The sequence below is a fragment of the Sus scrofa genome, chromosome 6 (assembly GCF_054392235.1).
Source record: "Sus scrofa isolate SSC_HxYL_T2T_F1_AM1 chromosome 6, Sscrofa_HxYL_maternal_Yorkshire_Landrace_v2.0, whole genome shotgun sequence".
In the NCBI taxonomy this organism is placed as follows: domain Eukaryota; kingdom Metazoa; phylum Chordata; class Mammalia; order Artiodactyla; family Suidae; genus Sus; species Sus scrofa.
In genome coordinates this window covers 11,551,330-11,578,175 of record NC_139388.1, presented here as the reverse complement: position 1 = coordinate 11,578,175, position 26,846 = coordinate 11,551,330, and the positions used below count along the sequence as shown (strand labels likewise).

The window sequence follows — 26,846 nt, the reverse complement described above, 5'->3', positions numbered from 1 at the left end:
GAATACACAAATACTAACTCAAATGGATTAAAGATCTAAATGGAAGACCTAAAACTTTGAAACTCCTAAAGAAAAACATAGGGGGAAGGCTTCAAAACATCAGATTTGGTCATGATTTCTTGGATAAAATACCAAAAGTACATGCAACAAAATCAAAAACAGGCAAACAGGACTAAACCAAACTTAAAATTTTCTTTATGTCAAAAGAAACAATGAACAGAGTGAAAAGGTAACCTATGCAATGGGAGAAAATAATTTCAAATCATAGATCTGATGCAAGGTTAACATCTCAAATACATAAGAAACTTTTACAACTCAACAATGCCAAAAAATTAATAACCTGATTTTTGAAAGGGCAAAGAACTTGAATAGATATTTCTCCTAAGAAGATACACAAATGACCAAGCACATGAAGAGATGCTCAACATCACTAAGAATTAGGAAAATGTAAATCAAGACCAAATAAAATAGCACCCTACAACCATTTGGGGGGCCAGTATCAAAAGAACAGAAAATAAGTGTTTTCAAGGATGTGAAGTTAGAATCCTTGTGCATTGTTGTTGGTAATGCAAACCGTGTTGCCATTATAGAAAATATGGAGGTTCCCCAGAAAATTAAAAAATAGGATTCTCATGTGATCCAGCAATCTCCCTTCTGGATATATTACAGTGAACTCAAAGCATAATATTGAAGAGATAACTGCACATCCATATTCATCAAAGCATTATTAACAACAGCCAAGAGGTGGAAGCAACCCAAATTTCCATCAGCAGATGGATGGATAAAACAGGTGGTATATACATACAATTTAACATTACACAGCCCTAAAAAGGAAGGGAAGGAGTTCCTGCTGTGGTGCAGAGGGTTAAGAATCCAACTACAGCAGTTTGGGTGGCTGCTGTGATGCCCTTTCAATCCCTGGCCCAGGAACTTACACATCAGGCTACAACATAGATGAATCTTGAGGACATTTGTGCTAAATGAAATAGGTCAGATACAAAAAGAAAAATGTTACAAGTCTACTCATATGAAATATCTAAAATAGTCAAGAATTACAGGAGTTCCCAGTATGGCTTAGTGGTTAATGAACCCGACTAGTATTCATGAGGATGCGGATTCAATCCCTGGCCTTGCTCAGCGGATTAAGGCTCTGGCATTGTCGTGAGCTGTGGTAGGTTGCAGACACTGCTTGGATCCCATATTGCTGTGGCTGTGGTGTAGCTGGAGGCTACAGCTCCAACTGGACCCCTAGGCTGGGAAACTCCATATGCCATGAGTGTGGCCATAAAAAGACAATAAGTAAGTAAATAAATAAATAGTCAAAATTATAGAAACAGAAAATAGAAAGCTGCTTTCCAAGGGTTGAGGGGAAAGTCATGATTAATGAATAAAAAGTTTCAGTGTTGAACTAGAACAAAATATTTTAAAGTTTATTTGGAAGCACAAAAAACCTAGAATACCCAAAGACATCCTGAAAAAGAAAAATGGAGCTAGAGGAATCAGGCTCCCTGACTTCAGACTATACCACAAAGCTACAGTCATCAAAACCATATGGTACTGGCACAAAGACAGAAATATAGATCAGTGGAACAGGATAGAAAGCCCAGAATTAAACCCACGCACCTACTGTCAACTAATCTATGACAAAGGAGACAAGAATATACAATGGAGAAAATCCAGCCTCTTCAACAAGTGGTGCTAGGAAAACTGGACAGCCACATGGAAAAGAATGAAATTAGAACACTCCCTAACACCACACACAAAAATAAACTCAACATGGATTAAAGACCTAGATATGAGACCAGGTACTCTAAAACTCTTAGAGGAAAACATAGGCCAAACACTCTCCAACATTAATGACAGCAACATCTTCTCAGATCCACCTCCTAGAGTAATGACAATAAAAAAAAATAATAATAATAAACTTAAAAGTTCCTGCGCAGCAAAGGAAACCCTAAACAAAACGAAAAGACAACTCACAGAATGGGAGGAAATCTTTGCAAATGAAGCAACTGACAAGAGATTAATCTCCAAAATTTATAAACACCTTCTGCAGCTCAAGACCAAAAAAACAAACAACCCCATCCAAAAACGGGCAAAAGATCTAAACAGACAATTCTCCAAAGAAGACAAATGGATGGCCAAAAAGCACATGAAAAGATGCTCAGCATCACTCATTATTAGAAAAATGCAAATCAAAACCACGATGAGGTACCACCTTACACCAGCCAGAACGGCCATCATCAAAAAGTCTACAAACAATAAGCGCTGGAGAGGGTGTGGAGAAAAAGGAACCCTATTACACTGTTGGTGGGAATGTAAATTTGTGCAACCACTGTGGAAAACAGTATGAAGATGCCTTAGAAAACTAAAAATAGAATTACCATTTGATCCAGCAATTCCACTCCTGGGCATCTACCCAGAGAAAACCACAACTCGCAAAGACACATGTACTCCGATGTTCACTGCAGCACTATATACAATAGCCAAGGCATGGAAACAACCTAAATGTCCATCAACAGAGGAGTGAATGAAGAAGATGTGGTATATATTCACAATGAAATATTACTCAGTCATTAAAAGTAAAGAAATAATGGCAATTTCAGCATCATGGATGGACCTAGAAATTATCATGCTAAGTGAAGTCAGTCAGACAATGAAACACAAACATCAAATGCTATCACTTACATGTGGAATCAAAAAAAAAGAACACAATGAACTTATCTGCAGAACAGATACTGACTCACAGCCTTTGAAAATTTTATGGTTTCCAAATGGGACAGGTTGCGGGGTGGGAGGTGCACTAAGGATTTGGGATGGAAATGCTATAAAATTTGGTTTTGATGATTGTTGTACACCTTTAAATGTAATAAAATTCATTGAGTAATTTAAAAAAAGAGTTTCAGTGTTGCAAAATGAAAAAGTTCTAGAAATCAGTTACACAATAATGTAAATACACTTAACATTATTGAGCTACATACTTAAAATGGCTAAGATGGCAAATTTAATGTTATGTGTTTTTACAACAATAAAAATTTTAAAAGCTTGGTTACATTTTAATTTGGACCGGTTTGTTAGGTTGTTTTTTCTTAAGTAATAATTTTGAGGTGAATTTTTTTTTTTGTTCAATAACAAAAAAATAAGTATTTAGCTTCAATCTGTAATTCAGCAAAATAGGTCATTCCGATTCAGATGCTATTTCCAACTAGAGTCATTCTACCTTGGATGGAAGATAGCCGGACTAAGTCAAGCCAGCCTGTGGATATTCTCTGGGTTTACTCAGCACTTCAAGCACAATGGGGCTAAAAACACTACTGATCACATCCCTGATTTCCTAAAAATGTCAGGGACATTTTATACTTTTCCTCGGAGGTATTAAATATCAGGCTTGCCATTAACCGCATTGCGATAACAGACACAATAAAGCCAACTGCAAAGTTAACATTAAAGGATATTTCTCCAAAGGTCAGGCTGTGGCTGTACAGTATCATAATGACCCTTGTCTTTGAGGGCTACTGATTTCTCACAAAAGATGTCCCCAGCCCAGCTCTGCCACTTCCACCTCTCCATGACAGCAAAGAATTCAGAGATGGTTCCTGCTGCCTCTAACCCTTCCTAAGACTCATTTAACACAGGAACATGCCTCATTTAAAAATCACCCTCCCTGCTCCTTCTCACCAAGAGACACTTCACAGTTCACCCAGCATGCCATCCCACATGACAATAAGTCAATACACCAGCTTTGGTGGGTGGACCAAAAGTTTGCCTTGGCATCTCTGGCTGTTGGAATTTTTCCTCTCCCTTGCCAGAAAAGAATGTTTCCAACATATCCAAAACCAGCAGGCTTGGGTGGAGGGGTGTGTTCTTCCCCCCCAAATGAGGACAGACCTGAGATCTGTAAAGAGCCACTCCCAGCTCCCGGCCTGGCCCACCATCAACCAGCCCACCAGCATCAGCAGAATGGCTGGAAGCTGGGCAAATGCTCTCTGCCAATGATCATGCAGCCTAGGTGCCTTTCTAGACTCCAGCCAGTAGTTTCCAACCTTCCCAGTTATGTGTCCTTAAGGTCCTTTAAAGCTATCAACTCCTCCTTCTCTGAACCCATGCATCACTAACTGCAGGTAACTCAAAGTTTAACACTTGACACGCACCACCACCACCCCGACCCATTTCGGGTCAACACAGGTCTAACCATTCAAAGTATTTCTAAAATGTTACCTCTTCAGAGACACCTTCTTTAAGCCCCTAAACTAAGCAGATTCTTCACAGCCTCTAACACCTCTTCCTCCTTTTTTCTTCTTAGCACTTATCCTAGAAAGAACACCCAGCACTTCCTATTTTCCTTCACTACCTTGTCAAATTCTTTAATTTTCATAGTTTATATTACTAAAGTCTTATGGGCTTTTTTTTTTTTTTTGTCTTTTTGTTATTGTTGTTGTTGCTATCTCTTGGGCCGCTCCTGCGGCATATGGAGGTTCCCAGGCTAGGGGTTGAATCGGAGCTGTAGCCACCAGCCTACGCCAGAGCCACAGCAACGCGGGATCCGAGCCGCGTCTGCAACCTACACCACAGCTCACGGCAACGCCGGATCGTTAACCCACTGAGCAAGGGCAGGGACCGAACCCGCGACCTCATGGTTCCTAGTCGGATTCGTTAACCACTGCGCCACGACGGGAACTCCCTTATGGGCTTTTTAACTTCAACATCAGGTCACCAACATGCCTTTTTTCTCTAATATTTACTGTAAATATTTCTTGTTCATACAGCACTAGCAGCTGCCCCCCCCCATCAAAATAATAATGTACTCTGATTCTACGTGGTTTTTCTTTTTTGGCAGGTTCAAATATAGTTACAAAATCAAAGCATTTTATTTATCTGTAAGAAATCTTCAGTGGTCATAAAAACAGTCTCTCCTTATTGTGCCGAGATAAAACTGAGGGCTGGAGTGTGGAGGCAATCTGAAAAATGCCTCAATTTACTGGGTGGCTGAATCCCTGGTGCTATTTGATGAAACAAAGGGAAGAGGACAACAGCATATTTTCTGTACCATATGAGTATTTCACCTTAAATGAATGAGTATTTATAATAATAGAATATATAGGAGTTCCCATTGTGGCTCAACAGGTTAAGAACCTGACTAGTATCCTTGAGGATGTGGGTTCAATCCCTGGCCTCATTCAGCTGTGGTGTAGGTTACAGATGGGGCTTAGATCTGGCATTGCTGTGGCCGTGGCATAGGCCTGCAGCTGCAGCTCCAATGAGACCCTTTGCCCAAGAACTTCCATATGCCGCAGATGTGGCTGTAAAAAAGAAAAAAAAAATAGAAGATACATAATGTAAACAGAGTCTGCACAAGTATAGGGTGAAGAACCATGAATAAACAGTCCGTTTACCTTAACAAATGGGCAGCACAACTGAAGCTCTCAGGTGACACTCTTCTAATCACAACCTTCTCTTCTCTTCATCATTCCTCTGTTTTCATCTGGAGTTTTACTCATGTGTTCTTAAACTGACCTGAATGATTTCGTACTGTAGGTATTACTAACCTGATTTCTTTCCCACTGTTTTTGAGACTCAACATTTTCAGGCTAATTCACTGCTACATTAATTTTCACTGCTGTATAATATTCAAATGTGTAATAACATCATACTTTATTCTTTTACCCTGTGGATAAATTAAACTTTACTATTTGAGCTGAGCGCTGAGATGACGTGCATCAAATATCACATTAACTGTTCTAGAAGAGCCTACTGCAGAAAGACAGACAACGACCTAAGAAATAACTTCATTGCTACTTTCAGGAAATTCTTGCAATTCACGTTATCCAGGCAAATTCACTTTTTGCACATTTGGAAAAACAACTCTTTTATAAGGACAGGAGTCTGTTCATTTGGATACAGAATGCACTTATCAAAACAAGGGTATTTTTTTTAAATATATTCTAATAACACCAAAGAAGGCAGTGAAGAGTGGGGCAGGATCCAAGAACAGATGGGACAGAGAGAAAACAACCAGCAAGTCCTAGATTTAAATCCAATCACGTCAATAATAACATTAAATATAAATTGTGTAAACACTTCAAGTAAAAGAGATTGTCAAACAGATTTTAAAAATTAAAATCGGTCATGCACAAAATACGAACTTTCAACATAAAGAGTAGACTAAGGCAACGAGGTCCTTATAGCACAGGAAACTATATCCAATTTCTTGAGATAGACCCTAACAGATGATAATTTAAGAAAGAGAATGTATATATATGTATGGCTGGGTCACTTTGCCATACAGCAGAAATTGGCACAACACTGTAAATCAACTATACAAGAAGAAGAAGAAGAGGAAGAAGAGAAAGAAGAGGAAGAGGAAGAAGAGGAAGAAGGAGAAAACAGTAAAAGGATGGAAGATGATACAGCAAGAAAATATCAATCCAAATGGTTGACTCAGAGAGAGACAAAACTCTCTGGCTCCTTTCCTCGATAGGGGTGCAGGTGAAGAAGCCAGGAAGGAAAGAGGCAGTTGTGAGCATGAAAAAGCACTGCAAGAACTGCACGGCAGAGGCCTTCTACACCTACCATGAGAAGGAAGACATGGCGGCCTCAGGCTCCAGGACCCAGGACTTTCCACGGAGCTGGGATGTTGTCAAGGACCTGACGCCACTGCCTCTCCCGGCGGCTTTGCCAGGACTTGGTCGTTCCGTAGATGACTTCCTGTATGAGGGAAAGGCAAGCCTGGAGGACATCCTGCAGCAGGAGGTGATGGCCTGGCAGATGAAGGCCTGCGAGAGGCAGCGGGGCGCGGTGTGAAGAGCAGAAAGGGCCCGGCAGCCGAGGCCCAGTGCTAGGCTCGGGGCTCCCTAGAAACGCAGGCGGTCCGTCGTGGGCAGCCTCAACCCCTGCACCTGCAGGGGAGCAGCCCAGAGGGTGGCACACCCAGCCTAACGTGGTCCTGAAGGCAAGGCCAAGGCCAAGGTGCTGCTAGCTTCTGGACCCAGCTGATCCCAGAGGCCAAGATTTTACAACACGCTGCTGTACACCACCCAGCTGGGGCAGCCATCGAGCACCCTAACCTGCCCCACACCGAGCCTCACATCCCACCTGGCGCACTCACAGCGCACTTCCCACCACTCCAGCGGGGCACATGCGCAGTGAGCGCCACAGGTGCGCCTGGACCTGCGAAGGCCCTGGGGATGCCACGTGTGGCACGTGCTGGACAGGGGGTTTCGGAAGGGCATGGTGGACCTGGTGACCACGAGAGCCCCGTGAGCGATGATATTGTGGGGCTGCTGCGAGCTGCTGGGCCTCGGGGGCTCACAGCGAAGCTGCAGCCAAATAAACGGGCTTGGGGATGGGAAATAAAACGCCTGGAGCCTGATTGCCTAAGTACAAACCCTGGCTCTCTGCTAATTAGCATGAGTAAGTTACCTTAACCACTTTCGGCTTCACGTTCTCCCTCTTTAAAGTGGAGATATTAAGTCTTCTCCTCCAAGGGACACCGTGAAAATAAAATGAGTAAATACGCAAAGTGATTAGTACTGATTCCAGTTTTTAACGGTGAATGGCATATATTTTACCCTTTAAAATATTGTTGCTATTTTTAGTAAATAGCATTCGTTCAAATAGCTTTCCTCTAATCCTGCTCTTTGTAGTTATTCACAATAGCTCTGCATTTTGTTGAATAGCTTTTCAACATCTATTGACAAACTTTAGTTTGTTGGTATGATGAAATAAGTTGATAAAGTTCCTTTTTCTGAAGTCCTTGCATTACTGAAATTAATCCCATTTGTTTATATCGTAATTTTATAAATGGATAGCTGGATTCAGACTCCCAATAGTTTATTTGAAATATTTGCTTCTATATTTGTAATCGAAATTCATCTTATTCTCTCTTGTGTGCCATCTTTATGATACTTTATGCAATGAATTAGGAGTCTTTCATCTTTTTCTGTGGACTGGAATTATTTAAATAGCCTAGGAATTACATGATCTATGAATTTAAATTAAACTCAACAGTAAAACCATCTGAGTCTGTCATTGAATTCAGTTATGGTTATTGGTCTGTTCAAATTTTCTGTATCATTTTGGGTCAAACGGGATATTTTATGTTTTGATAATGAGTTATCTATTTCTCTCAATTTCCAAATTTATTATCATGAGTTTGTACAAGATGCTCTAATATAAATTTTTAAGCTCTTCTGCAATATATCTCATTTTGAACAATGTATATTTATTCTTTCTCTCTCCCATTTAGGTTTGCCAGGGATTTCTTTTTATATTTTATTGTTTTAGAGAACCAAATAGTGTATTTTGTATCAGGTAACATAGGACATGTAATATATCACCAGAAAAATGAAGGAACAGTGTCTTAAGCAAGACAGAAGTTCACTTCTCTCTCATGTAAAAGAGGTCCAGAAGTGTGCAGCCTGGGACTGTTGTGTTAGCGTCCTGAAATCATCGGCGGCACAGACACTGGCTTCAAACTCTGACTGCCAGCACCTGGCTTCCCATCCTTGTGATCTTATCATTCACAACAACTGTTGGAGCTCTAATGATCTGATTCGTCTTTCTGGCCTGCAGCTGGGCAGAAGAAGAGAAAGATCAAAGAATCACTTCACCAATAATTCAACCCCTCTTTATTAGCCTCCTCAGAAGTTCCTGACTATACTTTTGTTTATATATCATCTGCCTGAACTTAGTCATAGAGTCACAGTATGAGACAAGGAAGCACTTGGAATGCACCGTGAGTAGATGTCCATCAGAAAAAAAAAAATAAATAAAAGTTCTATTCCTGGATAAGAGTATAGGAATGGATATTGGCTTAGACTGAAAATATCTGCTAGGATTTCATGCATCCTGTCAATTATTTCTGCTTTCATTTCTACTTTAAATGTTCATAGCTTTCATCTAAATTAATTTTTCTTAATTTTTTGGTTTATTTTGATATTCATCCTTTAGGTCCTAAGGTCAAATAGCTGTGTATTTTTTGTCTTTGAAAAAAATTGCAATAAAACATTTGAGGATATAAGTTTGAAATCGTGTGTTTTGTTGCATTTGCTCTTAACCTTTTACCAGTGGGGTAAATGTTTATGGAGCTATCCCAAGATAGCTGGAAATAAGACTGTTAGATTTTATGTGTCAATGACACTGTCAAGGAGCTAGGTTCTTTCTCTCTTGCTGTTCAGCTAGAACACAGATTGGCTGCCAACCATCCCACTTGTCAGCCAACAAAATCCAGTGAAAGAAGGGTTTTTGTTACAATGTCTCGTCAAAAAAACCAAATCTTAGCAATCCACCCAGCTGCCCTCTCTCCCATACACACACACACACACACACTTCACCTCCTGGGTCATCATTTTTCTTAAGTCTGTCCATAAACACATCCCTAGCAAGGGAATTTAATACAATTAAACCTCACTGTAACAAAGACAGTGGGTACCCGAGAAAAACCTGAGTTCTTAAAAAAAAAAAAGCAAAATGGAGGAGTTCCCTATTGGCCTAGTGGTTAAGGATTCAGCATTGTAACTGCTGTGGCTTGGCTTGGGTTCGATCTCTGGTCTGGGAACTTTTGCAAGACATGGGCATGGCTGAAAAAGCAAAACAGCAAAATGAGGATAATGCCCCTATCACATATGCAACCAACAAGTTCTGATAATGTAGCGAAGGAATCCTTCTTCCCCCAGCATAAGTACTTTCCCCCTTCTGATTATTTAAATTAAGTATTCTATAGTTTGCACTTCAAAATAAATCTTATAAGTACACTTCCCCCAGAGAGATCCATTGTTGTGCTTCAGCCCTTGTGAATTGTGGTTTGGGGCAATTTATATTGACTGCACATGTGCCTAATTAAGGGTCTGAAAAGATTGCTTCTGCTCTGCACATATCCACAGTTATGAAGTTTTACAGGGAATTTATGGATTATCACATTTAATCTTAAAGAGTACATAATTTGCTAAATCATAACATAAATACACAGCTTTAGGAATTTATCTACAGCTTGGAGCCACAGCCTTTTGCTCCCAAAGAAACCATCTAAATACAGCAGTTGCCTAGCACTGGGGCTGCATGCAGAGAGTGAGTTTAGACCAAGAGAACTCACCCCATGGCCAAGGTTGGACAAGGATTCCTTCCCCCAGAATAGATGGTGCTCCCTGGAATCAGAAAAAGGTTTGCTACAAATATAACCTTGCCTGGAGTAACATACTTCTACTTTCTTCACCAAGTCAAGCCATATACATCACACAAATTGGTAAGATTTCAGCTAAAAAATTCTAACACCAGTGTTACTCAAAACCAGAGTAGGCAAGTGTGAGAGTATAAAACCCCTGGGAGATTCAGACACAACAGGAGTTTGTGCCAACTCAGAGGTTATTCTTTATGGGCATCACTAGGTACTTAGAAAAAAATGGAGGACAGGGTGGAACAGAAGGCCTAAATCCCCACCAGCATCACTAGGTACTTAAAAATGGAGGACAGGGTGGTACAGAAGGCCTAAATCTACACCCAGATCCTGCCCCCATTGACAAAGCACTAAGCTGTTGAGGAGAGGGTGGCAAGAATTGTCGAACTTAGAACACAGGCAAGGACCCAATGCAGCTAGGGAAAGGAAAAAATAGAAAAACTCACTACTGTTAGCAGAGTTTCAGGAAACCGTCTATGCTCAGATAATTAGAAATTCTCTATTTTTGGAGGACTGGCAGGATCACTGAGTAAGCTCCACCCAAGAGTGCTGGGAATATAATAGAAGCATAAGACTAAGGCTTAGGAAGAGAAACCAGAGAATATGCTCTTGCATCTCACGCCAGGCCAGTTATGTATTACAAAAAACCAACTGGGAAAAAAACCACATGGGAAGTAGTGAGAGCCTGCAGAAAAATGATCTCTGAAATTCTGACTCAGAGGAAACCCCAAAGCTGGAGGTGGCATAGAAACCAGAGAAAACCTCTGGTAAGCTATCTTCATCTCAAGCACAAGGTAAAGCTGGAAGAATTCAAAGCTGGTGGTCCACTGAAGGTAACCAAAACCATAACAAAATGCACGCCTAGCTCAACCACTGCTAACTTCTCTTTAGTGTTCACCAGTTTGCACATAACGTACCTGGGTGTGGTGTTCTCTGGAGGTTCTTAGTCAATGGAGTAATCTCTATCACCAGATTTGGAAAAATCTTGGCTCTTATTTATTCAAGTATAATTTCTCTCTATCTGGTTTTCCAATGACACATACATTAAACTTGTTAGCAATGTGCCATATTTCCTTTTTGCTCATTTCTAGACTTTTGTTTTTGTTTTGACTGTTGTTTTCCTTTGTTTTGGGTGCTTCATGTACATGGGCCAATGCTATGATATTTCTTCAGATTTTATTAGTCCTGTCTTCCTTTGTGTTCATTCTGCAGTAAACACATTCAATCAGTTCCTTATTTCAAAGAGTGGATTTCTTTTATTTTTAGGATATTTGATTCTTTTTATAGATCGCAATTCTCCACTGAGATATTCAATTTTAGGTTCATTTTATCTTTTCTTCTCTTTCACATATTATCCAGTTTTCTGAAGCCCCTGGCTACCAACCCTGGATCATCTCTAGGTCTGTTTGTATTGACTATTCTATCTACTGTTAGACATTTTTCTTGCTTCTTGGCATGTATGGTAACTTTTTATTGCTTGTTGGACATTGTGAATGAGACTCTATATTACATTATCTTCCTCTAAAGAGTACTGACTTTTGTCTTGGTGGCAGTTAAAATACCAACAAATCACTTTTACATTTTACTAGGTCTGCTATAGCTTTGTCCTAACACATGTCTTTACCCATTTGATAGTAATTTTATGGAAACTGAACTATTATTCATGTACTTTTTTTTTGTCTTTTTGTCTTTTCTAGGGCTGCACCTGTGGCATAGGGGGTAGAATTGGAGCCGAAGCCACCAGCCTACGCCAGAGCCACAGCAACATGGGCTTCAAGCCAAGTCTGTGACCTACACCACAGCTCAGGGCAACGCCAGATCCTTAACCCACTGAGCAAGGCCAGGGATCAAACCCTCAACCTCATGGTTCCTAGTCGGATTCCTTAACCACTGAGCCACGACAGGAACTCCTTGTGTACTTTTAAAACATTTTTTCTTGAGGAATGATAATATTTATTTCTGGTTTCTATTAATAGTTAAATTTTCTGCTTATTATTTAAGTGAATTTGAAGCACACATGGTGGGAGGGAGAACAAAACCATTTAACTTGACAACTGGTAAACTTCACCAGTTATGCATTCTCTCTAGATAGAGAGGGATATAGCTTTATAGATATAGAGATATAATCATCCTTAGAAAATCTCAGGATTGAAGGGAAATAAGTATATTACAAATAAAAACTTACGCTCATTTGTACTGTTATTCTCCACGTGTCTGTGTTCACAATGAGATAAACAAAGCTGGATATTAACAAGGATGAACATCAAGTTCTGCAGTTGAATTAAAAATAACAATTGCATAAGAATAAAATAAGTAACACTTGTCTTTAATAAGCATCTTACATTAAAATAAAACTCAAACTGAATCCTAAAGTTAAGGCTTTAAAGTTAAAACTAAACATATATTGATTTGGAGGGTTTAGGTACCTGAAAACATAGGTTTCTAAAGCAGCTCTAAGATCCAAGTATTTCTTATTTCCATTATTGACAATATGCCACTGACCTTCCCTGTAGGACAGGTCCTAGAATATCCTCATTATTTCCACCAAGCCTGACTCCAGTCAAAGAACATGAAAATGCAAAACTGGGCCCACAGTGAGATGTAAGTAGGAGTTGTCCACTAGAAGCATAGAACTTAGATCTCCAGGTTTTCCAGAAATATCTTGGGAAAAGTTAGATACCTTGATTTCCTCTTTCCTACTTTGATATTTCTAAAAAGTGCACACCTGGAGTTCCCGTCATGGCACAGTGATTAACGAATCTGACTAGGAACCATGAGGTTGCGGGTTCGATCCCTGGCCTTGCTAAGTGGGTTAAGGATCCGGCATTGCCGTGAGCTGTGGTGTAGGTTGCAGACACAGCTCAGATCCCGCATTGCTGTGGCTCTGGCGTAGGCTGGCAGCTACAGCTCTGATTCGACCCCTAGCCTGGGGTCAAATAAAAAAAAGACCAAAAAAAAGTGCACACTTAAAGGTTGCTATCAATTTTGTTTCCCAGAAGAATCAGAACTAGTCAACACAATAAATGATGTTTTAAAATGTAGAATAAGAAAAAGGCAAGTGCTGGTGGGCTGTCTAGAATCCAAATTTATTTTACCTTATAGGTCTTACGAGTTTGGGTGATTATTTCTACGGAAGTTCAAGTTACTCAACAGTCAGCATGGAAAATAACACGAAGGAGAATGATACCAATTTCTAACCAATTAGCGACTGTCTAGTTCATGTCCTTTTTTCACTTTTTAAAGCATATTTCATATCTTCATCATGTTAGATGTCACTTGATAAATGGGGTGTATGAGATTTTCTCCTAATACATGATAAATCCATCAAAAGCTTTTATCAAATGCCTTTTTGTATGATATGAATCATATTTGGACCTTGTCATACAAAAGTTCTCATCTATGGAGGGCAACCCACTTAGAATTTTAAGTGAATGTTGATCATATACACAGTCGACGAAAGAAGTTAAGCATTGAATTCAGTGCACAGAATAAGGGAAATATTTGGTTTCTGGTTGTCACTCTCACTTACCATTAATTGCCAACCTCATTCTAGACAGCAGACTGACTGTGATGAAAACAAGGACCAGGAAACAATGTGTAGGATACGGCATGTGAAAGGTTGCTTAATTAATGTTTGCTGAATCAATAGCAACTTGCTGGCCTTCTCCTGTGCATTATCTCATTTTATTTCCAAAATCTCCCTATAAAGTATTTTTTGCGCCCGTCCCTTCGATGATGAGGCTGAGGCTGGATGGAGTTGATGGACTTTCTTGACCCAAAATAGTGGGTGATCAGGCAGTGCTCTCCTGCCTGTACTGTGCTCATTCCTCCTCCTGGCTCAAAAGGATGCCACCGTGTAGCTTGGGGAGTGAGAAAGGTAAGCAAGGTGGATGCATCCACATACCCTAGAGAGGCTTGTGAAACACGTTGGATTCCAGGAGTAGCAAGCTGGAACTGCAAAAGACAAGAGCAACCAGAGCAGCTGGGTACAGAGGACGCCACCTGGGGAAGATGCTGAGGCAGAAAGGGGGCTCACTGGGGAGGCCTGTATGGGGACATAGAGAGTGTGATTTTATAAGAAATATATATATTTGGTCTTCAGCCTATAAATTCCCTGGGATAAGAGGGATAAAGGTGTCTTTAATTATGTTAATGAGAGGGCTTCTGTAAAGGCCTTAGGTGACCTGGAGATGGAGCCAGCTACCAGGGGAACCAACCACATTATTAGGTTAAACTTGCAGTATTCCTGCCATCCCACCCCAACCTCCAGGAAGGAGAGAGGGGGCTGGAGATTGAATCCATCATCAATGGCCAATGATTTAATCAGCTGGGCCTATGTAAAGGACGGGGTTTGGGGAACTTCCAAGTTGGTGAACAGGTGGGGCTTCTGGAAGAATGACGTGCCTGGACAGGGTCTGGAGGCTCCAGCCTTTTCCCATGCCTTCCCCTAGGCATCTCTTCCGTCTGGCTCTTCCAGAGTTATAGTCTTTTACAATAAACTGGTAATCTAGTAAGAAAATGTTTGAGCTCTGGGACCCACTCTAGCAAATTAAATGAACCCAAGGTGGGGCTCTTGGGAACCTCTGATTTCTAGCCAGTTGGTCAGAAGCACAGGTAACCACCTAGGCTTGCAACTTACATCCGAAGTGGAGACAGAAGAGGAAGAGGGAGACAGGGGAGTCAAGTCTTCATTGGGCTGATCCCCACAGGCCTGCAAGGCCTGTACTTGTCACCTTTCAACACCAAATAAAGAGCCCAGAGTCAGCAACAGAGACTTCAGTGGTTTAAAGGATCAGGGAACATACATGTCTGAAGCAAGGTCCTGGAACAACACCCCCCGTACAGCAGACACCTGGTGGGACACAGCAGCAAGCTTCACTCCCAGGGCTCGGGGAGGTTCCCAGTTATAGGAAGAACTGACATCACGTGGGCTCACTGCTTACCAGGGAAACTGGCAGAGAGGCAAGTATGTAGGAAGGCCAGTCATGTGAGTAGGAAGAGGTGAAGCAGGTACTGGTCAAGCAGGGGATGTAGAGCAAGAGAACAGCCATGCTGGGGGCTTGAGCATAGTCTTTCAGGACTGAGCACTCGTGGATCTGATGCTGTCTCTAAGTAGCTAGTGTCAGAATTGGGTTCAAGTGTAGGACAGGCAGCCGGTGTCTCAAGAATCGTTTGTGTGGGGAACACCTCTTTATACACACATTGAAATTGGTACCAAAACCTGTTTAGAAGAAAAGCTAAATCCACCAAGGTGGGCCTAGGACTTCCTTGGTGCAGAATGTGGGCATCTTGAGAACTTGCCTGAGGCTGTGTGAAAGTTAATTATCAAACCAAAGTTATGAGTGGAAAACACAGCTCTTTAAGACAGATGTGTGGTTACTTAAATGGTACAGCTGCTCCCCAGTGGGCCACACCTCAGATCTGGCCCCAGTCATCTTTCCTTTGCCTTCAAAACAATGAAACACCAGTCTCTTGGGATAGATAATATGAGAAAAAGAATGTGTGTGTGTGTGTGTGTGTGTGTAGGACTGAGTCACTATGCTGTCAGCAGAAGTTGATACAACACTGTAAATCAACTCTACACTAATAAAAATATTTTTTTTAAAAAGTTAAAAACAGGAGTTCCCGTCGTGGCGCAGTGGTTAACGAATCCGACTAGGAACCATGAGGTTGCGGGTTCGATCCCTGGCCTTGCTCAGTGGGTTAAGGATCCGGCGTTGCCGTGAGCTGTGGTGTAGGTTGCAGACGCGGCTCGGATCCCACGTTGCTGTGGCTCTGGCGTAGGCCGGTGGCTACAGCTCCGATTGGACCCCTAGCCTGGGAACCTCCATATGCCGTGGGAGCGGCCCTAGAAAAGACAAAAAAGTTAAAAAGGACAACAATGAAGTGTGGTGCCCTGAGTTAGCCACCGTCTGGGTGCCTTACTGCTCCTCACCCCTGTGGGTCCCGTCTAGACTCTTCCCCACCACAGGCTCGTCGAAATGCACACTGGCCTGCTCTACCAATGTGGAGACTCTAAACTTCAGTTCCAAAGGAACAAAACAAGACCAGCCTGGCTTGTTGGTGGATTTCCTTGGGCTCATCCTTGTTTTTCAGCAACGTCTTTCAAGCTGGCTTATAATTCTGCAACTACAGGACTTGTGAGAATCAATCAGCCTTCCAAACCCAAACACGTTCATCCTTATCCAAATGTAATTTATCAGAAATGCCATGTTGGTGTGAGCATTATGCATTACTGCGTAGGCTCCTATTTTCTTCTTAAATAATGAAACACCCTAATGGAAAATATTCCCTCTAAATAAATTTTAATGAGCACTTATTTGCCCAAATTGTCCTTTCCCTGAATGGCAGAAATTTAATACGAACTTGAATTATCAGGGGCATTTTTATGATAATGGGCTTTAGGAATAAATCATGCCAGGATGGCGTATTTTCCTCTCTCTTCCTCAACTGCAAGTGCTGCGGTAACAACTTCCTCTCAAATGCAAAGTCAGTACCAACGTCTTAACTTGCATCCCTCCAGGGAAGTGTCACATCAGAAAGCATGTCAAGGTGTAAGATATTACTGAAGACTGAAGAGAACAAGGAAGAAGTCTAATTGTTACAGACGGCGTAGAGCCCGCACTTTGCCACTACAAATGAAAATGCATGTGTCTGGAATGGTGGGCCAACACTCTACCTAACAATCTACGATGATCTCTACGGGAAAAGAACCTGAAAAAAGAACGGATGCATGTATATGTGTAACTGAATCACTTTGTTGTACAGTAAAAATTATCACAACGTTGTAAGTCAACTATACTTCAATAAAACTTTTTTTTTTAAATGGAAAAAATTAAAAGTAAGGGATTCCCACTGTGGCTCAGTGGGTTAAGAAACCGACATAGTCTCCATGAGGATGCGAGTTCCATCCCTGGCCTCACGCAGGGGGTTAAGGGTCTGGTGTTGCCATGAGCTGCAGGTCAGATCCAGTGTTGCCGTGACTGTGGCGGAGGCCACAGATGCAACTCTGATTAGACCCTTCGCCCAGGAATTTCCATATGCCACCAGGGTGGCCATCAAAAGAAATTTCTTTTTCACCATTTTTAAATGAAAAAAAAAAATCCTAAATTAAAATTCTCATACACTTAAACTAATACAGTTTAATATGTCAATTGTACATATATAATTGTCAACTATATAATACACAATTATATAATGATATATCATTATATAATATATAATGATATATTAGATGTAAATAATATATTATAGAACTAATTAATTATATTATATTATATATAATACATAACTATATTATATAACTATATAATTGACAATATAATTGTCAATTATAATTTCAATTAGCATAATTTCCTCATATAATTGTTAATTATATAATACAATTTAATATGTCAATTATACCTCAATAAAAATACATCTTATTTAAAAAAAAATACATGTGTCTGCAAAATTTTTTCTGTTGCATTGAATTATTCTTCAGAGGAAAGAAAGAAAACAGGAACCACCACCCTGCATCCTGGCCAGGCTAAGAACTTGGGGCTGACGGTGCTAAGCAAGAATTAGAGAGAGCAGGGCCAGATGCAGACTTTGCAGGGGTGCCTTCCAGAGGAGAGCTCCAGCCTCAGCCAGAATTATGGGTCTCTGGGGTAGGAAGCCAGATTTGAGGGTGTCCCCTTAGCCTCCAGAATGCATACCATTAATTACTCTTCTAGACTTTCTCTCCATCTGAAATACTGCCAGAGGGAGCCATTGGCATTTCTGAATTATTTTTTACAACAGAAATGACACTGAATGGGATCATTTAGCTCAGTTGTAAAAAAAAATTTGTATCACATTCCTACTAGAAGCTTCAGAATATTAAAAAACAACAATAAAAGAGAGAGCTTCCATTTCCCTTTTTATGATTGAAGAATAATTGGCATATATAACATTATATCTGTTTCAGGTGTACAACATAATAATTCAATATTTGTATACATGGCAAAATGATCACCTCAATAAATCGAGTTAACATGGAGAGTTTTTGGAGCTCCTGCTGTGTCGCAATGGGATCAGCAGCATCTTGGGAGCGCTGGGACGCGGGTTTGATCCCTGGCGGGGCACAGTGGGTTAAGGATCCAGTGTCCAGCAGCCATGGTTTGGTTCGCGGTTGTGGCTCGGATCTGATCCCTGGCCCAGGTGCCATGGAGCAGCAAAAAACAAAAACATGGAGAGTTTCTATTTTTAAGAAGCTCTGTTCTGGGATGGGGAGCTCACAGAGAAGTCAAAAACAGCTCAGTGAGTATTCATCAGATTCTTTCTTAAATTTATTTTATTTGCTTTGACAATATGCCCGGCATACAGAAGTTCCCAAGGCCAGGGATCGAACCCACACCACAGCAGTGACAATGCTAGATCCTTAACCCACTGAGACCCCAGGGAACTCCCAGATTCCATTTTTTTCCCCACGTTCCTTTTTTTAAACCAGAAAAGTGTCAGCTCCATGAGCACTTCCACAGGACAAAAAGGCACCAAAATCTCCCTCTACCTGTTCACAGGAGGCTCTGGGCAGGGAGGGAGGGCATGGACTCCAGGTGCTAAAGGCTGCACTGCCCACCAGCCTCGAGATGGTCAATAAATGCCCTAAAAATTCTGCTTCCTAATCGGTAAAATGGGAAAAGAACACCCATCTTGTAAAGCAGTTGAGAGACACTCACAGACAACAAAAATACAAAGAACATTCTCCCAACCTCCTCTCCCCTGCGCGATAATCTCCTATTGCCTCTGGCCCCTGCTGCATCCTAAGACCCCCTCCCTCCCCCCAGCGCTCCTGGCAGTTTTGTCCAATATCATCCCTGTTCACTGAGATGATCAAACAATTAGAATATGGAGTTTCAAAAATGATATGAAAAGTGGAATTATTTAGTCCACGGAGAGAGAAGGTAGAAAAAATACTATTAAATGTGATTAAGACTATTTTGTAATCAATAATGGTAATATGCCCCCTCCTAACTTAGGTAACCTAATTAGTAACCTTTCTAAAAAACAAGCCAAAAATAACATTTATAGAACATTCAAAAGTTACAAAGCACCTTCATATTTACTTTATAATTCGATTCCCAGGATACTCTGGAGTTATTACCAGGACAGAGATTTTACTAACGGTTCTTTAAGTGAGGAACCTGGTGCCCTGTGAAGATACATGGTTTGACCCAAAAGGTGATGGAAAAAAAGAGGGCGCAGATAAACTTTTCCAAATCATGCCTCCTGGTAGCATGTCATACCGCTTCAGTAAATGTCTCTAAAAGAGGTCCAGCCTTGACTTTTATTCCGTATCAATAGGCTTCCTCAACAGCTCAACTTGAATGTCACGCAGAACTCAAGCCAGGTCCAAAACTGTGTTCATGAACTCACCACACACCTTCACTCCTTCAAAGCTTCCCATCTTCATGCAGGTGTTCGTGCCAGCAGCCTTGAGGTCTCCCTGACACCTCACCCTGACACCACCCAATGCTGTCTACCACCCATCTCAGTGGACCCCACCTCGTAAACACCTCCGAACCTGACCCCCACCCCCTAGACAAGCCACCAGGATCTCTTCCCTCTCACTGCCATGCCTCCCAGAATTCATTCTCGACTCTCTGATCCGATCCCCCAGAGAACCACCAAAGTCATCCTTAAAGCACGGATGGGGATGCGTCCCTTCTCCACCTGGGTCTTCCCTTCTTGGTCTTCACGGAACACAGCTGACTCCTTCATGAGTTGATCACCGCTGGATGCTGCGATCGCATATGTTCTCACTCTCCCCACAACACCAACCCAGGACCCTGTCAGGTTCTGGCAGCAAAGCTCGTGCCATCTCTGGACCTTTCTCTTAAGTTACTCTCTCTGGGTGTGTGTCCCTGCTTCTCTCCTATTCTCCTGCATGCATTCTTCTGAGTGCTTTCTCTTTCTGATTTTTTTTTTTTTTCTCAACGCATCTTTCACTCCAGACGGCAGGAAGAATCGTGCCCTCCCCACCGAGGTCTGCATGCTAATTCCTGAAACCTGAGACTGTCCCAGGGCAGAAGAGACTGCACGGATGCAGTTAAATTAACAATCTTGGTATGTGAAGATTATCCCGGATCATCTAGATGGTGAAATCACAAGGGTGCTTATTAAGACAAGAAGGCAAGAGAGTCCGAGAAGGGGATGAGACTCTGAAAGTGGCGGATGGAGTGATGGAATTACAAACCAAGGAATTTAGGCAACCTCTAGAAGATGGAAACGATAAGAAAACAGATTCTCCCTTAGAGCTGCCAGGAGGAACACAGCCCTACCACCATCTTGATTTTAACCCTGTAAGAACCAGTTCACACTTCTGACCTTCAGAACCTCAAGATTTGTTTTAAGCCACCAAACCTATTTTGTTACAGCAGCAATAGGAAACTAATACCCTCAATGCCTCCATCCCAGGCCCTTATCTTGTGCTTGCATAGCATTCTGTATTTCTTCTAAGTGCACATAAGTCTCTTGTGAACACTTAGATTGAGTATTTGGTTTGATATCTGTTCTCCCGACCAGAGAGCCACTCCTCACCTACCCTACTTTGGAAACTACTGAACCCCTAGCTTCCAGCATGGGACTTGGCCAGGAAGTAACTCACCACTTCAAAGGAAAGGATTCACAGAGCCTTGCTGTGGCAGAGGAAGCAGCATGCATCAATATAACAATGAGAATATTTTCAGGAGTTCCCAATGTGGCGCAGTGGAAAAGAATCGGACTAGGAACCATGAGGTTGCAGGTTCAATCACTGGCCTCACTCAGTGAGTTAAGGATCTGGCGTTGCTGTGAGCTGTGGTGTAGGTCACAGATGAGGCTTGGATCCTGCATTGCTGTGGCTGTGGGGTAGGCCGGCAGCTGTAGCTCTGATTTGACAGCTAGCCTGGGAAACTCCCTATGCCGCAAGTGCGGCCCTAAAAAGCAAAATAAAAAAATCAAAATAAAAAATAAAGTATGTTCAGAGAAAAAGGCAACTGACAGGCAGCATGCATCAATGAGGTAGAAGGACCATCTCCTGGGGCTAGCTGGCCATCTCTCTAAGATGGCACAGGAGTGGGTGCTGCCTGTAGGGGTGGTACAACCTCTCCAGTGAGCTTCTGAGTTTGTTCAGCAAGGGAATGAGAGGTCAGGTGCCTGCGAGGGACAAAGGATGCCCAGACCTGGCACTCTGGATCTTCCGACTCCGAAAGGGAGTCCTCCACCAGGCAGAAGGGAAGCTGGGGCGGCGCTTGTTTCCCACCTGCTCTGGAGTACGCACGTATGGGAAACAGGCAGGGTCTCCTGGGGGAAAAAGAGGAGTAATTCAGAGTGCCTTCTGTGTGCTCATATTTTACTCCCACGTAGTAAAACACACAGACACACACATGCACACATGCATGCACACCTGGAACAAGCTTGTTCGGGGTGTTTTAGATGGTAAGACCACCCTGGGATGCGGAGCTCCAGCTTGGGGCCTGAGATGATCCATTCTGAAGTTACACGCATCTGCCTTCAAATCCTGACTCTTTCATTTATAGCGAAAGGACCAGAATCAAAGCCTTAAATCTCTCATTTGCCTCATCTGCAAAAGGACCCTGGAAGGCTCACCACAGCAGACCGTTCCCACGTTCTGAGGATTAAACAAAAACCTACAGGGGAGGTCCTGGCAAACATCACGTGCTCAATAACCGGGGTGGGGGGCGCTTATTATTATTCCCTAAGGGGGAGAGACAGACGGCAACATTTAGGGGAGCTTTGATAAGGCGGGAGCTGTCTCATCACAACCAGGATCCCCTTGTACCCACCCCATGCCCAGTGCAGGAGGGAGAATTGCCCAGAACCACACAGCATGTAAATGGCAGAAGTTTTGATCTTTCTAGAACCAGAGAGGCCTGGCTGGAGGTGGGCTTGGCTGTTCTTTTACTAATGGAAAGAACACTCAGTAGCTCTGTAGGCACTTGGCTGGCGAGAATCCTGATGTGAGCACAACGTTTCTGGGAAAAGGGACTTTGGCAAACCTCTCCGTCAGCCATCAGGAGGTGATCAACGGGAGGAGAGTACTAGGAAAAGCCGTTTTTCAAAATCTTCTTTGAAACAGAGCTGATTCCCCTAGACAAACAGAGAGCAGAATTCATGTAATTACCTGTGCCCACACCCCTGTCATCTTCCCTGTTGGCAGGCAGCATATTTTATTTTTTAAGCAAGGAAAAACAAAACAGAGATGCTGTTGTTCACACATTAGCAGGCTGAAAACTCCCTCTTGCTTCTCTGTTGCCGTCATCAGTGTAATGCATCAGGATGAATTTGGAGAGCAGGTCAACTAATGCATCTGCTAAAAACTGGTAAAAGGAACGCTTGTTTCTCAGTGTTGGCTAGTGGGGAAATAGTATCAATCGTTTCCCGATTCTCTGGAGAAATAAACGAAGGGTCTCCCCTTCAGTGGACACGAGCTCCCTGCTCCCACCAAAGGTGCCTGGTAGGTAGGAGCTCAAGAGGGCAGGTATGCAGCGACACCACTGCCTGCGGCCCCCATACCTTCCACCTGGACCACCTGCTTCTCTTCCCAAGGCCCGACCAGGTGCCACATCCCCAGAGAGAGGAAAGTGAGGCCTCGCTGTGTGTTTGCAAAGTCCCTCTTGGGGCTGCTGGGGCGAGTGTGTGTTCGGGGTGGAAGGGTCTGGGCATCTACTGGCCAGATGGCGGAGTCCTAGTTTTCACGTAACTGGGTCTGTCCACAGCAAACCTGGCTCAGAGCACACGGTCAGTTACACGTCCTGAACCCTTTCCTTCCAGTATCCCTTCTGGAGCCCTGGAGAGTCAATATCTTCTTCCAAACTCACAGAGATATGCTTCCAGCTAGACTTGCAACTGCATGAAAACAGACTTTTGCACATTCTCAGAGATGAACCTCCTGGGAGACTCAGTCCTGGGGCTCCTCAGGGAACGCAGTGGGAGTCAGAGCGGCTGGTCAATTCTGTGGTCCCCTAATTGCCTCCCTTTCCAGGCCCATCCCACAGCCGGGCTGAGCCCAGAAGACATCACGAGCACGGGTCTCTGGTTTCCCTCCCTCCGTGGAGACCCAGGGCACAGGGCTGGCCTCCAATGGACCACGAGGCCAGGGAGAAAGCACCGGTGTGAGGCAATCCTGGGGGCCCAGGGGAATGACCAGGAATGGAAATCTACCATGGGAAGCAGTGAGGCAAAGGGTAAAAATAAGTAAGTTATCAATGGTACAGTACAATCTCAACGTTATTGAAGCAATAAACTGTGTGTATGTTAGGTTCATAAATTTCGAAAAAAAAAAACAGAAAGAATGCATCAAGACACAAAGTTTTGTGCTCCCCTCCACCCCAACTGCTTGGAAAATAGGTGAATTTATTGATTTATTTATGTGGGTGATGCAGACTCTATCTCCAAATGTTCAACATAAAGCATATACTCTTGTCATACTTTTTTTGAGAAAAAGGTTACTGTTTAAAAAAGTGATCCGCATCAGCCTAAAAGTAGGCAGGGATCTTTTTTTTTTTTTTTTTTTTTTAGAAGATGATTCCAGAAGCTTGCCTTTTATTTATTTATTTATTTATTTTTGTCTTTTTGTCTTTTGTTGTTGTTGTTCTTGTTGCTATTTCTTGGGCCGCTCCCGCGGCATATGGAGGTTCCCAGGCTAGGGGTTGAATCGGAGCTGTAGCCACCGGCCTACGCCAGAGCCACAGCAACGCGGGATCCGAGCCGCATCTGCAACCTACACCACAGCTCACGGCAACGCCGGATCGTTAACCCACTGAGCAAGGGCAGGGACCGAACCCGCAACCTCATGGTTCCTAGTCGGATTCGTTAACCACTGCGCCACGACGGGAACTCCCAGGCAGGGATCTCTTAACGGAGACGAACAGAGTCATTCTCCAAGCTTTCCTGTGCCCCGCAGATGGCTTCCCCATAATCAAGAGGATGAAGCAGAGTTCCCACTGTCACTCAGCCGGTTAAGGACCCAACGAGTACCCATGAGGATACGGGTTCAAGTGCTGGCCTTGCCCAGTGGGTTAAGGACCAGGCGTTGCAGTGAGCTGTGGCTTAGGTTGCAGGTGCAGCTCGGATCCCGTGTGGCTATGGCTGTGGCTGTGGCTGTGACGTGGACCTGCAAGTACAGCTCCCATTCGACCCCTAGCCTGGGAACGTCCACATGCCACAGGTGCAGCATATCAAAAAAAAAAAAAAAAAAAAAAAAAGAGGATAAAGCTTTACACATCAACAAACATCTAGCTGTTAGGCTATAAAGTGTGTATGAAAGCGACTGTGACCGCCTTTGTACAGAGCAGACTAAGTAGCAGCTTCCTCTTAACCGAGTCTAGTTCTCCCCGTCCCGGGGCGGGGCGGCTCCCCCCTTGACCATCTCCATCCTCACCTGGAGGTCCTGGGACCCGTAAGCTACACACCAAAGTCAAGAGCAAAGAAATGAGACAGGTTTGATGTAAGACACAGCTTGTGGCTTCACTGCAGACAGGCAAACAAGGCTCCCCTTCCAGCTCTGCAACCCCCAGCCTGCAATCTTCAGACAAGTTCTTGATTCTTACCTGGCCTCATGTTCCTCATCTGGATAGGGGGCCTCTCTTTTGTCTCCAAGTAACCACTGTGGAAATTTCACAGCACAGCTGACCACCTCGGCACAGGCACGGGAAAAAAAAAAATGACAACTGTGAATCAGAAAAGCAAACAATCTCAGCTCAGTAAACAGGGAATGCAAATAAAGTGTGCCTTTACTTTTTCTTAAAATGAAAGAAAACCAGCATATTCCACCTTCACACACGCCTCAGATACAATGGTACAACTGGATGATAGCTGAACAAGGGCTTCGATGTTTCAAAGTAAAGCCAGACCGCCAGAATCTTCTACTAAGCCTCTGTTGTCCAGTATGGTAGCCAAACTGACAACATGTGGCTATTGAAAATGGTTAGTCTGCACTGAGGTTTTCTTCAGTACAAAATACACCCTAGGAGTTCCTGTCATGTGCAGTGGATGAAGTATCTGACCTCAGTGGCTCAGGTTGCTGACGAGGTGCAGGTTTGATCCCCAGCTCAGCACAAAGGATCTGGTGTTGCTGCAGCTCAGATTCAATCCCTGGCCTGGGAACTTCCATATGCCATGGGTACAGTTTAAAAAAAAAAAAAATTTAAATTAAATACACCCTAGATTTCAAAATTGTAGCCTGAAGGAAGCTCATGTATCTCATTCGTATTTGTGCATGGATTATATGTTGACCTCATAATATTTTAGATAGAAGAAATCAAATAAGAGCTATTATTAAAATTAATTTCACCTGTCACACTTTACTTTCCATGTACCTGACAAGAAAATTTTAAATGACTTCGTGGCCAGCACCATATGTCTACTGACAGTGCTGATCTAGAGGAAAGATTTTCTTCCTGGGGACAGGCTCTCTCTGCCTGCTCTTCCAGCCTCCATGAGGCATGAGAACTCCATCAAGGGTGTTGCACAAAGGGAAGATGCAAGGGCTGAAGGCATTTATGCCACTGTCCTGGTCCTCGCTGGGTTATGGCGGCTGTCATCTCAGCCACGTTTTCTTCTTCCCTCCTCCCTCCTCCTCTTCCTTGCTCTTTCCTCTTTTTTCCTCTTTTTGTAAAATCATCTATGCTATTGGCCTGCCATTGCTAAGCTCTGATAGGAGTGAGGTACCAGTCAGATAATTAGCTCCTGTTATACTTCACTCATCATTAGCAACTGATTTACTGGGAAAGCTCCACTCCAGGTAAAATCATTACCTGCCAGTGTGATGTGACTTGCAGAGACAGGTTTTGCCTGCCCAGAATACTTCCAGTGTTCTTTAAGTAACAGTGCTGTGGTTTTCCTTTGCTAAACTGATCAATGCCTTTGGTTGTGCAAATCACAGTGCCCTACACGCCTCCCCTCCCCACTGGACACTCAGAATAAGTCAACTCCCATTCCCAGAACAGAAATCTCAAGAGAAATGACTCTCCAGGGGAATGAAGGTGGGATCTAAGCTGTTTGTCTATCAATCTCCCAAAGAAGGGCCAATTGCTCTTGCTCCTGGATTCTTAGAGCTGTCTTGATACCGTGCCTGATTGATTTTCAATTCTTCCTTCAATCTGATGAGCTAACCGGTAGCCTTGAAATAACTTCCTTTTGCATGTAAGCTACCGGGAGTCATTTTCCATTACTTGCAGCCACAGACCTCTATTTTTTTTTTTTTTTTTTTTTTTTTGGCCACACCACGGCACATAGAGTCCCCAGGCAAGGGGTCAGACCCAAGCAGCAGCTGCAGCTTATGCCACAGCGGCAACAATGCTGGATCTTTTAACCCACTGTGCTGGGCCTGGGAGTGAACCTGCATCCCAGTGCTTCAGAGACACTGGAACCCACTGTGTCACAACAGGAACTCCTATGGTATTATTTTGATTCTGCAAAACAGTGAAAGGTTGTAAAAAAGTATCCAAGGATATTTATCCCCAGGCTGTCAATATCAGTATCAACAGTAATAAGATAGAATAAAGAGATAAAACATTTGAAATACAACCATCAGCTTTATCTTTGTTTAAAAAAAAAAAAAAAAAACCTACAACTGACGGGTCCTGAGCTAGCTCAATTGAGCAGGGAGCTGAATCGCACAAGCGCCTGCAGGTTTTACCTCCACACCAGG

The 26,846-nt window shown here is 42.9% G+C and overlaps 1 protein-coding gene across 8 annotated transcripts in view; it reads right to left on the bottom strand.

Moving 5' to 3' along the window:
• Positions 1–4,820: 4,820 nt before the first annotated feature.
• The window catches only part of LOC146402199 (uncharacterized), an 87,227-nt gene continuing 65,201 nt past the window's right edge, over positions 4,821–26,846 (bottom strand). For 2 of the 8 annotated variants that reach the window (XR_014805412.1, XR_014805413.1), the window contains exons 5-6: positions 24,745–24,830; positions 22,093–22,282 (exon numbers count right to left, since the gene is read on the bottom strand). Coding sequence is in view for 2 of the 8 variants with exons in the window: in XM_084959554.1 (XP_084815680.1) it covers positions 8,520–8,571; positions 10,091–10,142; positions 12,357–12,441; positions 14,076–14,216; positions 21,355–21,475; positions 21,979–21,983 (456 nt within the window). In the remaining 6 variants the exon portion in view is untranslated. Of the gene's footprint in view, positions 5,515–6,570; positions 6,706–7,419; positions 8,572–10,090; positions 10,143–12,356; positions 12,442–14,075; positions 14,217–21,336; positions 21,476–21,664; positions 21,804–21,978; positions 22,283–24,743; positions 24,865–26,846 lie in introns of those variants that run through there. The other 6 variants (XR_014805409.1, XM_084959554.1, XM_084959555.1 and 3 more) reach the window with 6 other exon arrangements.